At 51.0% G+C, this 16307-nt stretch overlaps 2 protein-coding genes across 2 annotated transcripts in view; both read right to left on the minus strand.

Annotated features, from left to right (window-relative positions):
• Window positions 1-1896: 1896 nt before the first annotated feature.
• On the minus strand, window positions 1897-13900 carry LOC138352927 (peptidyl-prolyl cis-trans isomerase-like). The gene is made up of 3 exons (XM_069305579.1): window positions 13767-13900; window positions 5450-5629; window positions 1897-5350 (listed from the first exon to the last, which is right to left on the minus strand). Exons 1-3 carry the CDS (start codon window positions 13881-13883, stop codon window positions 4838-4840), a joined length of 810 nt encoding a protein of 269 aa, XP_069161680.1. The 5' UTR covers window positions 13884-13900; the 3' UTR covers window positions 1897-4837.
• A 486-nt stretch (window positions 13901-14386) lies between these two features.
• The window catches only part of LOC138352976 (tripartite motif-containing protein 59-like), a 37748-nt gene continuing 35827 nt past the window's right edge, over window positions 14387-16307 (minus strand). Inside the window, exon 3 of the mRNA XM_069305639.1 lies at window positions 14387-15070. Coding sequence (XP_069161740.1) covers window positions 14387-15070 — 684 coding nt within the window. The remainder of the gene's footprint in view (window positions 15071-16307) is intronic.

Here is a 16307-nt window from a genome sequence, read left to right on the forward strand (position 1 = left end):
TCATCTTCAAATTCTCAAACTGACTGAATCCTATGCCTTTACTGATGGCTCTGTGCAGTTAGGCACTGGTAGAACAGGTTGTGCATGCGCAGTGTATAAAGGGAATGAAATGATCATGACTAGTACACAGAGATTGAACAACTAGGCAAGCACGACACAGACCGAGCTATTGGGTATTTATCTAGCCACTGAATACCTTAAGCTCAATGGTGGTGGAGTTATTTTCTGTCACTCTAAAAGTGCTCTGCAGTCCTTAAATAACCCATCACAATGTATGTTGAAAGTAGCTTGTAATATTAAATGGAATGGAATTTTTGCCAATGATAATAACTCTTGTATAAAATTTGTGTGGATCCCATCCCATGTTGGAGTTGGAAAACATGACTTTGTAGATCGATTGGCCAACGAGGCTTGTAGGAAAGAAAACATTGATTATGACTTTGGACTATGTAATGCAATTATTAATAACATACAAATTAAAGAAATTACTTCAGATTTAGAAGAACTAAGAAATGCCCAGAGGCCTGAAAGCTGCAGTATTAAAAGTTATGACAAGTTTTGTAATAATAGGTATTTGAATGGTCAGCACAGTAACCGAACCAGGCAGTGTGATGTAGTCATTGCGCGAATTCGCCTTGGCTATAGACACATTTGGCAGGTTAGTGAGGCTGAGCCACTACCAGAATACTCAGATTGTAAATTCTGTGATAAACCTTTAATGCAATGGCATACATTGGCAATACACATTTAATACTAGTGTGTTGTTGAAAAAAGAATAACTACATAAATTAATATTCATGACACTAGGCTAATCAGCCAAGACATCACTATACAGTTTGAGCACATCATACACCAGCTACAGTATGATCATACTGGTGTATGTGTGGTCATAACACCACCTCACACCCATATGGTAATATCACAACACACCATGGTCCAGTATGGTAATATCACAACACACCATGGTCCAGTATGGTAATATCACAACACACCATGGTCCAGTATGGTAATATTACAACACACCATGGTCCAGTATGGTAATACCACAACACACCATGGACCAGTATGGTAATATCACAACACACCATGGTCCAGTATGGTAATATCACAACACACCATGGACCAGTATGGTAATATCACAACACACCATGGACCAGTATGGTAATATCACAACACACCATGGTCCAGTATGGTAATATCACAACACACCATAGACCAGTATGGTAATATGACAACACACCATGGACCAGTATGGTAATATCACAACACACCATGGTCCAGTATGGTAATATCACAACACACTATAGACCAGTATGGTAATATGACAACACACCATGGACCAGTATGGTAATATCACAACACACACCATGGACCAGTATGGTAATATCCCAACACACACCATGGACCAGTATGGTAATATCACAACACACACCATGGACCAGTATGGTAATATCACAACACACCATGGTCCAGTATGGTAATATCACAACACACCATGGTCCATTATGGTAATATCACAACACACCATGGACCAGTATGGTAATATCACAACACACCATGGTCCAGTATGGTAATATGACAACACACCATGGACCAGTATGGTAATATCACAACACACACCATGGTCCAGTATGGTAATATCACAACACACCATGGTCCAGTATGGTAATATCACAACACACCATGGTCCAGTATGGTAATATTACAACACACCATGGTCCAGTATGGTAATACCACAACACACCATGGACCAGTATGGTAATATCACAACACACCATGGACCAGTATGGTAATATCACAACACACCATGGACCAGTATGGTAATATCACAACACACCATGGTCCAGTATGGTAATATCACAACACACCATAGACCAGTATGGTAATATGACAACACACCATGGACCAGTATGGTAATATCACAACACACCATGGTCCAGTATGGTAATATCACAACACACCATAGACCAGTATGGTAATATCACAACACACCATGGACCAGTATGGTAATATCGCAACACACCATGGTCCAGTATGGTAATATGACAACACACACCATGGACCAGTATGGTAATATCACAACACACACCATGGACCAGTATGGTAATATCACAACAAACCATGGACCAGTATGGTAATATCACAACACACCATGGACCAGTATGGTAATATCACAACACACCATGGTCCAGTATGGTAATATGACAACACACCATGGACCAGTATGGTAATATCACAACACACACCATGGACCAGTATGGTAATATCACAACACACACCATGGAACAGTATGGTATTATCACAACACACCATGGTCCAGTATGGTAATATCACAACACACCATGGCGGTAATATCACAACACACCATGGTCCAGTATGGTAATATCACAACACACCTTGGTCCAGTATGGTAATATCACAACACACACCATGGGCCAGTATGGTAATATCACAACACACCATGGACCAGTATGGTAATATCACAACACACCATGGACCAGTATGGTAATATCATAACACACCATGGTCCAGTATGGTAATATCATAACACACCATGGACCAGTATGGTAATATCACAACACACCATGGTCCAGTATGGTAATATCACAACACACCATGGACCAGTATGGTAATATCACAACACACCATGGACCAGTATGGTAGTATCACAACACACCATGGACCAGTATGGTAATATCACAACACACCATGGTCCAGTATGGTAATATCACAACACACCATGGACCAGTATGGTAATATCACAACACACCATGGTCCAGTATGGTAATATCACAACACACCATGGACCAGTATGTTAATATCACAACACACCATGGTCCAGTATGGTAATATCACAACACACCTGAGTGATTGTGATATAACTGTGATAGTATGGTGGTGATATAGCAGTGACAGTAAGGTATTGGTGTTGTAGCAATGATAGTGATATATCAGTGAATGTAAGGAGGAAAAATATCAGTGTGAGGTGATAATGCAGAGACAGTGAAATGATGTTGGTGTAGCAGTGACAGTGTTATGTGATAGTGAGCTGTTGGTGGTATAACAGTGACAACAGCTGTCATATAGTGACACCAACAATTTGTTACTCAACATGGTCAGTATATGACCCCAAGTGTGGGCACTGAGGTGATGGTGATATATAGTGGTGAAAGTGAAGCTACAGTGATACAGCAATGATAGGTTACAGTACTGGGAAGTTATAGCAGTGATGGTGATACAGCCATGATTGTCAGGTATATGATACCAAAGTATAAATACCAAAGATAGTGAAGTTATGATGATATAGTGATAAAGGTCTGTCCTTAAATTACATTGGCATCAAAACATGCAGTCCATGGTGATGCAGGAGTGATGGTGATGGTACAGTGAACTAGAGTGGCAGCACAACACCACAGTAGTGATGGTACAGTGAACTAGAGTGGCAGCACAACACCACAGTAGTGATGGTGGTGGTACAGTGAACTAAAGTGGAAGCACAACATCACAGTAGTGATGGTGATGGTACAGTGAACTAGAGTGGCAGCACAGCACCACAGTAGTGACAGTGATGGTACAGTGAACTAAAGTGGAAGCACAACATCACAGTAGTGATGGTGATGGTACAGTGAACTAGAGTGGCAGCACAACACCACAGTAGTGATGGTGGTGGTACACTGAACTAGAGTGGCAGCATAACACCACAGTAGTGATGGTGATGGTACAGTGAACTAGAGTGGCAGCACAACACCACAGTAGTGATGGTGATGGTAGAGTGAACTAAAGTGGAAGCACAACATCACAGTAGTGATGGTGGTGGTACAGTGAACTAGAGTGGCAGCATAATACCACAGTAGTGATGGTGGTGGTACAGTGAACTAGAGTGGCAGCATAATACCACAGTAGTGATGGTGGTCGTACAGTGAACTAGAGTGGCAGCACAACACCACAGTAGTGATGGTACAGTGAACTAGAGTGGCAACACAACACCACAGTAGTGATGGTGATGGTACAGTGAACTAGAGTGGTAGCACTACACCCCAGTAGTGATGGTACAGTGAACTAGAGTGGCAGCACAACACCACAGTAGTGATGGTGATGGTACAGTGAACTAGAGTGGCAGCACAACACCACAGTAGTGATAGTGATGGTACAGTGAACTAGAGTGGCAGCACAACACCACAGTAGTGATGGTGATGGTACAGTGAACTAGAGTGGCAGCACAACACCACAGTAGTGATGGTACAGTGAACTAGAGTGGCAGCACAACACCACAGTAGTGATGGTGATGGTACAGTGAACTAGAGTGGCAGCACAACACCCCAGTAGTGATGGTGATGGTACAGTGAACTAGAGTGGCAGCACAACACCACAGTAGTGATAGTGATTGTACAGTGAACTAGAGTGGCAGCACAACACCACAGTAGTGATTGTGATGGTACAGTGAACTAGAGTGGCAGCACAACACCACAGTAGTGATGGTGGTGGTACAGTGAACTATAGTGGCAGCACAACACCACAGTAGTGATAGTGATGGTACAGTGAACTAGAGTGGCAGCACTACACCCCAGTAGTGATGGTGATGGTACAGTGAACTAGAGTGGCAGCACAACACCACAGTAGTGATGGTGGTGGTACAGTGAACTAGAGTGGCAGCACAACACCACAGTAGTGATAGTGATTGTACAGTGAACTAGAGTGGCAGCACAACACCACAGTAGTGATAGTGATTGTACAGTGAACTATAGTGGCAGCACAACACCACAGTAGTGATAGTGATGGTACAGTGAACAAGAGTGGCAGCACAACACCACAGTAGTGATGGTGGTGGTACAGTGAACTAGAGTGGCAGCACAACACCACAGTCCACCACAGTCACCTCCGTAATGTCACTGTGGTTGACTGCTGCCCTCACCACATCAAAGCCACTCACCACATCACCGAAGAAAAGCGACCACTTTTCAGTACCCTGGCAGTCCCTGATGGCGATGGCGAATTGGGCACTCTTGGGACCCCCCGGCACATACCTGGCCCACACAGCTCTTTCCCGGGCTGACCTCCGGTACTGCCCCTGGAGGTCAGGCAGCAGTGGGGCTCCTCCCTCACCATCATTACTCTCGTAGTCTCCGCCCACCACACTCTCCCACGGCAGACCCTTGTTCCACACCTGCAACAGTTTAGTGTTGCGGTAGGTGTGGCCACGCTGGCCCGTACACAACAACACAAACTGTCTGGCCAGCGGAGTGTCAGGGGTCAGCCGGATGGTGACCCGCCCTCTTGTTGACCCCGCCCACCCGAGGTCAAGGAACGCCAGGGTGCAGGAGGGGTCCAGCACGCCCACAACCTCTCTCTCCTGCAGGAAATGAAATAAATCATGCTGATAACTGTATAACAAAATGTTATCATATTAGTTATCATAACTCAGTAAGACTAGTGGGTGTATTAAAGTAACCTGGAGGGTGTGGGCGTGGGCGGGCGTGGGCTGACGCAGGAGTGGGTGGAGGTACAGCTGACCGTCTTGTAGAGATATCCTGGCGGAGCGGCGGCCATCTTGGTCTTCCTGGACGGCCAACACCCGGCCAGCCTCCACCAGCCTCTTGACAGGCTCCCTCATCCTGCGGAGGTCCTCAACCTGTGGACAGTGTCAGCCCCATTATCACCTGTGGTCAGTGTCAGCCCCATTATCACCTGTGGTCAGTGTCAGCCCCATTATCACCTATGGTCAGTGTCAGCCCCATTATCACCTGTGGACAGTGTCAGCCCCATTATCACATGTGGTCAGTGACAGCCCCATTATCACCTGTGGACAGTGTCGGCCTCATTATCACCTGTGGTCAGTGTCAGCCCCATTATTACCTGTGGACAGTGTCAGCCCCATTATCACCTGTGGTCAGTGTCAGCCCCATTATCACCTGTGGACAGTGTCAGCCCCATTATCACCAGTGGGCAGAGTCAGCCCCATTATCACCCGTGGTCAGTGTCAGCCCCATTATCACCTGTGGTCAGTGTCAGCCCCATTATCACCAGTGGGCAGAGTCAGCCCCATTATCACCAGTGGAGAGTGTCAGCCCCATTATCACATGGTGATAATGGGGCTGACTCTGGCTCCAGTGTCAGCCCCATTATCACCTGTGGTCAGTGTCAGCCCCATTATCACCAGTGGTCAGTGTCAGCCCCATTATACCCTGTGGTCAGTGTCAGCCCCATTATACCCTGTGGTCAGTGTCAGCCCCATTATACCCTGTGGTCAGTGTCAGCCCCATTATCACCTGTGGTCAGTGTCAGCCCCATTATCACCAGTGGGCAGAGTCAGCCCCATTATCACCTGTGGTCAGTGTCAGCCCCATTATCACCTGTGGACAGTGTCAGCCCCATTATCACCTGTGGACAGTGTCAGCCCCATTATCACCTGTGGTCAGCGTCAGCTCCATTATCACCTGTGGACAGTGTCAGCCCCATTATCACCAGTGGGCAGAGTCAGTCCCATTATCACCTGTGGTCAGCGTCAGCCCCATTATCACCAGTGGTCAGTGTCAGACCCATTATCACCAGTGGGCAGAGTCAGCCCCATTATCACCAGTGGGCAGTGTCAGCCCCATTATCACCTGTGGTCAGTGTCAGCCCCATTATCACCTGTGGTCAGTGTCAGCCCCATTATCACCTATGGTCAGTGTCAGCCCCATTATCACCTGTGGACAGTGTCAGCCCCATTATCACATGTGGTCAGTGACAGCCCCATTATCACCTGTGGACAGTGTCGGCCCCATTATCACATGTGGTCAGTGTCAGCCCCATTATCACCTGTGGTCAGTGTCAGCCCCATTATCACCTGTGGACAGTGTCAGCCCCATTATCACCAGTGGGCAGAGTCAGCCCCATTATCACCTGTGGTCAGTGTCAGCCCCATTATCACCTGTGGTCAGTGTCAGCCCCATTATCACCAGTGGGCAGAGTCAGCCCCATTATCACCAGTGGAGAGTGTCAGCCCCATTATCACCAGTGGAGAGTGTCAGCCCCATTATACCCTGTGGTCAGTGTCAGCCCCATTATACCCTGTGGTCAGTGTCAGCCCCATTATCGCCTGTGGTCAGTGTCAGCCCCATTATCACCTATGGTCAGTGTCAGCCCCATTATCACCTGTGGACAGTGTCAGCCCCATTATCACATGTGGTCAGTGACAGCCCCATTATCACCTGTGGACAGTGTCGGCCTCATTATCACCTGTGGTCAGTGTCAGCCCCATTATTACCTGTGGACAGTGTCAGCCCCATTATCACCTGTGGTCAGTGTCAGCCCCATTATCACCTGTGGACAGTGTCAGCCCCATTATCACCAGTGGGCAGAGTCAGCCCCATTATCACCTGTGGTCAGTGTCAGCCCCATTATCACCTGTGGTCAGTGTCAGCCCCATTATCACCAGTGGGCAGAGTCAGCCCCATTATCACCAGTGGAGAGTGTCAGCCCCATTATCACCTGTGGTCAGTGTCAGCCCCATTATCACCTGTGGTCAGTGTCAGCCCCATTATACCCTGTGGTCAGTGTCAGCCCCATTATACCCTGTGGTCAGTGTCAGCCCCATTATACCCTGTGGTCAGTGTCAGCCCCATTATCACCTGTGGTCAGTGTCAGCCCCATTATCACCAGTGGGCAGAGTCAGCCCCATTATCACCTGTGGTCAGTGTCAGCCCCATTATCACCTGTGGACAGTGTCAGCCCCATTATCACCTGTGGTCAGCGTCAGCTCCATTATCACCTGTGGACAGTGTCATCCCCATTATCACCAGTGGGCAGAGTCAGTCCCATTATCACCTGTGGTCAGCGTCAGCCCCATTATCACCAGTGGTCAGTGTCAGACCCATTATCACCAGTGGGCAGAGTCAGCCCCATTATCACCAGTGGGCAGTGTCAGCCCCATTATCACCTGTGGTCAGTGTCAGCCCCATTATCACCTGTGGTCAGTGTCAGCCCCATTATCACCTATGGTCAGTGTCAGCCCCATTATCACCTGTGGACAGTGTCAGCCCCATTATCACATGTGGTCAGTGACAGCCCCATTATCACATGTGGACAGTGTCGGCCCCATTATCACATGTGGTCAGTGTCAGCCCTATTATAACCTGTGGACAGTGTCAGCCCCATTATCACCTGTGGTCAGTGTCAGCCCCATTATCACCTGTGGACAGTGTCAGCTCCATTATCACCAGTGGGCAGAGTCAGCCCCATTATCACCTGTGGTCAGTGTCAGCCCCATTATCACCTGTGGTCAGTGTCAGCCCCATTATCACCAGTGGGCAGAGTCAGCCCCATTATCACCAGTGGAGAGTGTCAGCCCCATTATACCCTGTGGTCAGTGTCAGCCCCATTATACCCTGTGGTCAGTGTCAGCCCCATTATCACCTGTGGTCAGTGTCAGCCCCATTATCACCAGTGGGCAGTCAGCCCCATTATCACTTGTGGTCAGTGTCAGCCCCATTATCACCTGTGGTCAGTGTCAGCCCCATTATCACCTGTGGTCAATGACAGCCCCATTATGCTGGACCTGTAGCTCCAGGCCCCCCCCTACTGGCAGGAGGTTGGTGCAGGACCTGTAGCTCCAGCCCCCTCTACTGTCAAGGGGATGGTGCTGGACCAATAGTTCCAGCCCCCTCTACTCTCAGGGGATTTATGCTGGACCAGTAGCTCCAGCCCCCTCCTTACTGGCTGGGGGTTGGTGCTAGACCTGTAGCTCCAGCCCCCCTCTTCTGGCAGAGGGTTGATGCAGGACCTGAAGCTCTGGCCCCCCTGTACTAGCAGGGGATTGATGATGGACCTGTAGCTCCAGCCCCCTCTACTGGCAGGTGGCGGTTGGTCCTGGACCTGTAGCCCAGCTCCCCCCCCCTCTTCTGGCAAGGGGTCGGTGCTGGACCTGTAACTCCAGCCCCCCCCTCTACTGGCAGGGGGTTGGTGCTGAACCTGTAGCTCCAGCCCCCTCTACTGGCAAGGGGGTTGGTGCTTGACCTGTAGCTCCAGCCCCCCCCCCCTCCACTGGCAGGGGGTTGGTCCTGGACCTGTAGCTCCGGTCCCCATCTACTGGCAGAAGGTTGGTGCTGGACCTGTAGCTCCAGCCCCTTCTCTACTGGCAGGGGGTTGGTCCTGGACCTGTAGCTCCAGCCCCCCCTCTACTGGCAGGGGGTTGGTGCTGGACCTGTAGCTCCAGCCCTGCCCCCCTCTAATGGCAGGGGGTTGGTGCTGAACCTGTAGCTCCAGGCCCCCTCTACTGGCAGGGGATTGGAGCTGGACCTGTAGCTCCAGCCCTCCTCTACTGGCAGGGGGTTGGTGCTGTAGCTTTAGCTCCAGCCCTCCTCTACTGGCAGGGGGGGGGGTGGTCCTGCACCTGTAGCTCAAGCACTCCTCTACTGGCAGGGGGTTGGCCCTGGATCTGTAGCTCCAGCCCCCTCTAGTGGCAGGGGGTTGTTGCTGAACCTATAGCTCAAGCCCCTTCTCTACTGGCAGGGGGTTAGTGCTGGACTTGTAGCTCTAGCCCCCTCTACTGGCAAAGGGTTGGTGTTGGACTTGCACCTCTAGCCCCCATCTACTGGGAAGGGGTGGGTGCTGGACGCGTAGCTCCAGCCCCTCTCTACTGGCAGGGGGTTGGTGCTGGACCTGTAGCTCCATCCCCACACTACTGGCAAGGGGTGGGTGCTGGACCTGTTGCTCCAGCCCCTTTCTACTGGCAGGGGGTTGGTGTTGGACTTGTAGCTCCAGACCCCTCTACTGGCAGGGGGTTGGTGTGGGATCTGTAGCTCCAGCCCCCTCTACAAGCAGGATGGGGGGGTGGGGTGGGTTGGTGCTGGACCTGTAGCTCCAGCCCTCCTCTACTGGCAGGGTGTTGGTGTTGGACTTGTAGCTCCAGCCCCCCCCCTCTACTGGCAGGGGGGTTGGTGTTGGACTTGCAGCTCTAGCCCCCATCTACTGGCAAGGGGTGGGTGCTGGACCTGTTGCTCCAGCCCCTTTCTACTAGCAGAGGGTTGGTGCTGGACCTGCAGCTCCAGCCCCCCTCTACTGGCAGGGGAATGGTGCTGGATCTGTAGCTCCAGCCCCCCTCTATTGGCAGGGGGGGGGGGGTTGGTGCTGGACCTGTAGCTCCAGCCCTCCTCTACTGGCAGGGGGTTGGTGTTGGACTTGCAGCTCTAGCCCCCCTCTACTGGCAAGGGGTTGGTGCTGGACCTATATCTCCAGCCCCCTCTTCTGGCAGAAGGTTGGCCCTGGACCTGTAGCTCCAGCCCCCCTCTACTGGCAGAGGGGTGGTGCTGGACCTGTAGTTCCAGCCCCCCCCCTCTACTGGCAGGGGGTTGGCCCTGGACCTGTAGCTCCAGCCTTCCCTCTACTGGCAGGGGGTTGGTGCTGGACCTGTAGCTCCAGCCCCCCTCTACTGGCAGGGGTTTGGTGCTGGACCTGTAGCTCCAGCCCCCCTCTACTGGCAGGGGGTTGGTGCTGGACCTGTAGCTCCAGCCCTCCTCTACTGGCAGGGGATTGGTGCTGGACCTGAAGCTCCAGGACCCCCTCTACTGGCAGAGGGGTGGTGCTGGACCTGTAGCTCCAGCCCCCCTCTACTTGCAGGGGGTTAGTGCTGGACCTGTAGCTTCAGCCCCCCTCTACTGGCAGGGGGTTAGTGCTGGACCATTAGCTCCAGCCCACCTCTACTGGCAGGGGGTTGGAGCTGGACCTGTAGCTCCAGCCACCTCTACTGGCAGGGGATTGGTGCTGGACCTGTAGCTCCAGCCCCCCTCAACTGACAAGGGGTTGGTGCTAGACCAGTAGCTCCAGCCCCCCCGTCTACTGGCAGGGGGTTGGTGCTGGATCTGTAGCTCCACCCCCCCTCTACTGGCAGGGGGTTAGTGCTGGACCAGTAGCTCCAGCCCCCCTCTACTGGCAGGGGTTTCGTACTGGACCTGTAGCTCCAGCCCCCCTCTACTGGCAGGGGGTTGGTGCTGGACCTGTAGCTCCAGCCCCCCCTCTACTGGCAGGGGGTTAGTGCTGGACCAGTAGCTCCAGCCCCCCTCTACTGGCAGGGGTTTCGTGCTGGACCTGTAGCTCCAGCCCCCCTCTACTGGCAGGGGTTTCGTGCTGCACCTGTATCTCCAGCCCCCCTCTACTGGGAGGGGGTTGGTGCTTGACGTGTAGCTCCAGCCCCCCTCTACTGGCAGGGGGTTGGTGCTGGACCTGTAGCTCCAGCCCCCCTCTACTGGCTGGGGGTTGGTGCTGGACCTGTAGCTCCACCCTTCCCTCTATTGGCAGGTGGTTGGTGCTAGACCTGTAGCTCCAGCCCCCTCTCCTGGCAGGGGGTTGGTGCTGGACCAGTAGCTCCAGGCCCCCCCCCTCTACTGGCAGGGGGTTGGTGCTGGACCTGTAGCTCCAGCCCTCCTCTACTGGCAGGGGGTTGGCGCTGGACCTGTAGCTCCAGCCCCCCTCTACTGGCAGGGGGTTGGTGCTGGACCTGTAGCTCCAGCCCTCCTCTACTGGCAGGGGGTTGGCGCTGGACCTGTAGCTCCAGCCCCCCTCTACTGGCAGGGAGTTGGCGCTGGACCTGTAGCTCCAGCCCTCCTCTACTGGCAGGGGGTTGGTGCTGGACCTGTAGCTCCAGCCCCCTTTACTGGAAGGGGGTTGGCCCTGGACCTGTAGCTCCAGCCTTCCCTCTACTGGCAGGGGGTTGGTGCTGGACCTGTAGCTCCAGCCCCCTCTACTGGCAGGGGGTTGGCCCTGGATCTGTAGCTCCACCCTTCCCTCTATTGGCAGGTGGTTGGTGCTAGACCTGTAGCTCCAGCCCCCTCTCCTGGCAGGGGGTTGGTGCTAGACCAGTAGCTCCAGGCCCCCCCCCCCTCTACTGGCAGGGGGTTGGTGCTGCATCTGTAGCTCAAGCCCCTTTCTACTGGCAGCGGGTTGGTGCTGGACCTGTAGCTCCAGCCCCCCTCTACTGGCAGGGGGTAGCTGCTTGACCTGTAGCTCCAGCCCCCCTCTACTGGAAGAGGGTTGGTGCTGGACCCGTAGCTCCAGCCCTCCTCTACTGGCAGGGGGTTGGTGCTGGACCTATAGCTCCAGCCCCCTTTACTGGCAGGGGGTTGGCCCTGGACCTGTAGCTCCAGCCTTCCCTCTACTGGCAGGGGGTTGGTGCTGGACCTGTAGCTCCAGCCCCCTCTCCTGGCAGGGGGTTGGTGCTGGACCAGTAGCTCCAGGCCCCCCCCCCCCGCCCTCTACTTACAGGGGGTTGGTGCTGCATCTGTAGCTCCAGCCCCCCCCCTCAACTGGCAGGGGGTTGGTGCTGGACCTGTAGCTCCAGCCCCCTCTACTGGCAGGGGGTTGGTGCTGGACCTGTAGCTCCAGCCCCCCTCTACTGGAAGAGGGTTGGTGCTGGACCTATAGCTCCAGCCCCCCTCTACTGGCAGGGGGTAGGTGCTGCGCCTGTATCTCCAGCCCCCAACCCTCTACTGGGAGGGGGTTGGTGCTTGACGTGTAGCTCCAGCCCCCCCTCTACTGGCAGGGGGTTGGTGTTGGACTTGTAGCTCCAGCCCTGCTCTATTGGCAGAGGGTTGGTGTTGGACCTGTAGCTCCAGCCCCACACTACTGGCAAGGGGTGGGTGCTGGACCTGTAGTTCCAGCCCCCCTCTACTGGCAGGGGGTTGGAGTTGTACCTGTAGCTCCAGCCCCCCCCCCTCTACTGGCAGGGGGTTGGTGCTGGACCTGTAGCTCCAGCCCCCCTTTACTGGCAGTGGGTTGGTGCTGGACCTGTAGCTCCAGCCCCACTTTACTGGCAGTGGGTTGGTGCTGGACCTGTAGCTCCAGCCCCCCTCTACTGGCAGTGGGTTGGTGCTGGACCTGTAGCTCCAGCCCCCCTCTACTGGCAGGGGGTTGGTGCTGGATGTGTAGCTCCAGCCCCCCCTCTACTGGCAGGGGGTTGGTGCTGGACCTGTAGCTCCAGCCCCCCCTTTACTGGCAGTGGGTTGGTGCTGGACCTGTAGCTCCAGCCCCCCCCCCCTCTACTGGCAGTGGGTTGGTGCTGGACCTGTAGCTCCAGCCCCCCATCTACTGGCAGGGGGTTGGTGCTGGACCTGTAGCTCCAGCCCCCTCCCCCCATCCCTCTACTGGCATGGCGTTGGTGCTGGCATTGTTGTGGAGTTCGTTGGCAATTTTAAGGCTTCACTTTCTTTGTACCCAGCAGTGGTCTGATTTGGTTCGCTGTCTTACTGGATTCAACGTCCTCCCAGCGAGCATAAGAAATATTGCCGGAACAACCGTACACATCTTCAAGTGGAAACTAGATTGTTTCCCCTAAGGAGTTCTAGATCAACCGGGCTGTGGTGGATATGTGGGCCTGCGGGCCGCTCCAAGCAACAGCCTAGTGGACCAAACTCTCTCAAGTTAAGCCTGGCTTCGGGCCAAGCTTGGGGAGTAGAACAACTCCCAGAACCCCATCAACCAGGTATACTTTTTTGGAAAGGTTGGTGGAGTGTCTCCCGCTCTCTGCGCCTCTGTGAGGGGGGCCAGGATCGCGGGTTCAATCACCATGCAGGCCAGAAATGGTTAACATGTTTCCTGTTGCCTTTCACCTGTTGCCTCTGTTCACCAACCAGTAAATATTTATCCAGGAGTTAGGCAACTATTGTGGATTGTATGTTAAGGAAAGTCAGTAGTTGACCTTGGGGAACCTCCATAAACCTAAGAACAGGCTTCCTCTCCTCGAGACACAACTCAATATCTTGTGTATGAACTACGAGAGAAAATAAAAAACTTACTGTTAATTGCTTCTGGTGGATCTCTCCAGTGATTTCCTGAACTTTATCCATGATGCTGGAGGCTGAGTCTCCCAGGTGTCCGGGGTCAGCTGTGGCACCTGTCTCTGTGGTCATCATCTCCAGGGCCTCCCTGATGGTCTCCTGCACCTGTCATTACCAACACAAACATTAATGGTGGAACCTGGACTATAATGAAGCATCAGGCTCTGAGTAAAGTAACTGGACTATAATGAAGCATCAGGCTCTCAGTAAAGTAACTGGACTATAAGGAAGCATCAGGCTCTGAGTAAAGTAACTGGACTATAATGAAGCATCAGGCTCTGAGTAAAGTAACTGGACTATAATGAAGCATCAGGCTGTGAGTAAAGTAACTGCACTATAATGAAGCATCAGGCTCTGAGTAAAGTAACTGAAAACTATAAGTAATGGTGTTTCTCTACACTGACAACAGTGTAGAGAAACACCAAGATGACAGTTGACTTTATTAATAAAAATGTTTCAGGTGTTAGAGCAAAAAGTTTCCTATCTATAAAGTCAACTCTCATCTTGATGTGTCTCCATGTCAAAAGTGTTTATATAGAGGCAATACTACACTCAGTTGGGTGAGAACAATGTGAACTTCAGCAGCGTACCTTCACTGAGGTGTGGACAGTCTTGACATCTGGGAAGAGTTCCTGGCACTTCTCCAGCCAATCTTTTATTTTCGTGCTGCACTCATCAGCTGTGTCTATGGTTGTGTCAACCTCCTGTGGGGTGTTGACTGTGTCGAGGTTCCCCAACATGACCTGCAGCTGAGTCTTCCCTTCCTCTCCTTGTGTTGTCATATCCACCACACTGGTATCCTCCAGTTCCAAGAGCTTCATTGCTGACTTGTTCTGCTCTACCAGAGCATAGAGTCTGTCCTGGAGCTGGAGGTGATGAGTCTTCCAGTCCCCCAGCTGCCCCCGGTACTCCCCCAACTGGGACAGTACCTCTACACAGCTTTTAATGAGGCTGCTAATGCTGCTCTTCTGCTCTTGCAACATGGAACGAAACTTCTTTTTTGCGGGTACAGTTTTCTCTTGTGTTTGCTGGATATTTTTGAGTTTCCTAACTAAAGCCTCCATGCCATAGCTAATTGGGAACTGAGTAGCAGCTGTGGCAGCGTGCTGGCCACGGCAGCTGGGGCAAGTCAGCTGACCATTCTTTATAGAATTGTCAATACACTGGGAGCAGAATGTGTGGCCGCATAGCAGTGTGCGAGGCCGTAGCTGATTGTCGTCATAATCGTTATAACACACTGAACATTCCTCTGGCTTGTTATCCTGTGGAAAGAATATTTGGTTAAGCTAGATGTATTTACAACAAAAAGTAATATTACAGTACTTTATTTACTAATACAAATTACGTAATATTTACATACATTCTTTGTATTAGCTATTCTAGAGTTAATATTAGTTAGTTAATATTACTGACAGATTAACATATCCACAGCAAGGTCAATATTTTTTATAAACATATCCCAGAGTATGGGATATGTTTATATTATAATATTTTTTGTTATATAATTTTTTTTTGGTAATAATATTTGATAATATTTTTTGGTAACATTTGCAGCAGCAGGGTTGCTTGTAAGTCATACCCAAGAATATGACTAACAAAACCCGTTCTTACTTTCTTACTAATAATGGAAGGAAACAAACGTATATATCGTATGTGATAATTGAGGAAGGGTCAAGTATTCTTAGTCTAAGTTGGACAATAAGTGCACAGTGGGTTAAATCTTTACACATGGGTTTTATTGACCAACTCCGGATTATTCTACACTTATTAACTATGGGAACACATGATTATGTTAATGGATTGTTGAGATTGAGTGATACTCTTCACCAAACATAAACATAATGGATGAACTGACTATTGGTCCCACACAAATCTGGGCTTAGTCATTATTTTACTGTAGACTCTCTTGGTAATATACAATTGTAGCATGGATTTTTACAATATAAGGTCTCTACACTTAATCACTTTTCTAACGGGGACCAAGGTTGATGGAGTTTAAACCACGTATTACAGTACTCCTTAACCCCTTAACTGCGTTGCCTCCAAATGTGACACCCCCGCAGTGCGCAGGAAATAAATTCTCTGGAAAAAATTCCTTTTTCTTTTTAAAGTGTCAAAAACCCTTCCCTGAGTATGGGTATGTAAAAAAAAATTCGAAATTGTACTTACTTTGGCTGCTATGGGGCGCGCGAGTTGCCGCAAATATATTTTCGTTCATTTATTGCACACATTTCCTGATACATTTTCATTGTTTTTATGTGCCAATCCAATGTATAATGAACACGTACACTATAATATCGCAGTACAACGTCCGTACTGTCCGTAGACACTGTGTTACGTGCATCGCAAACAAGTTCACTTATCCTGCACAATTTCCAATGTATCATGCCAAATAAATTTATATTTACACTTTATATACACACTGTACAGTATCACACACTATATACACACACCATAAACACACTCAGTACTCCGCGAGTGTGTGATATGCTGCGAAAC

This window comes from Procambarus clarkii, chromosome 55, assembly GCF_040958095.1.
Source record: "Procambarus clarkii isolate CNS0578487 chromosome 55, FALCON_Pclarkii_2.0, whole genome shotgun sequence".
Classification (NCBI taxonomy): Eukaryota; Metazoa; Arthropoda; class Malacostraca; order Decapoda; family Cambaridae; genus Procambarus; species Procambarus clarkii.

Coding starts and splice junctions, on each gene's coding strand:
- LOC138352927 (XM_069305579.1), bottom strand. CDS start 13,883: ATGATGACCACAGAGACAGGTGCCACAGCTGACCCCGGACACCTGGGA. Junction 5,630..13,766: donor TCCACCAGAAGCAATTAACA/GTAAGTTTTTTA, acceptor CACTGTCCACAG/GTTGAGGACCTCCGCAGGAT. Junction 5,351..5,449: donor CCCACGCCCACACCCTCCAG/GTTACTTTAATA, acceptor CATTTCCTGCAG/GAGAGAGAGGTTGTGGGCGT.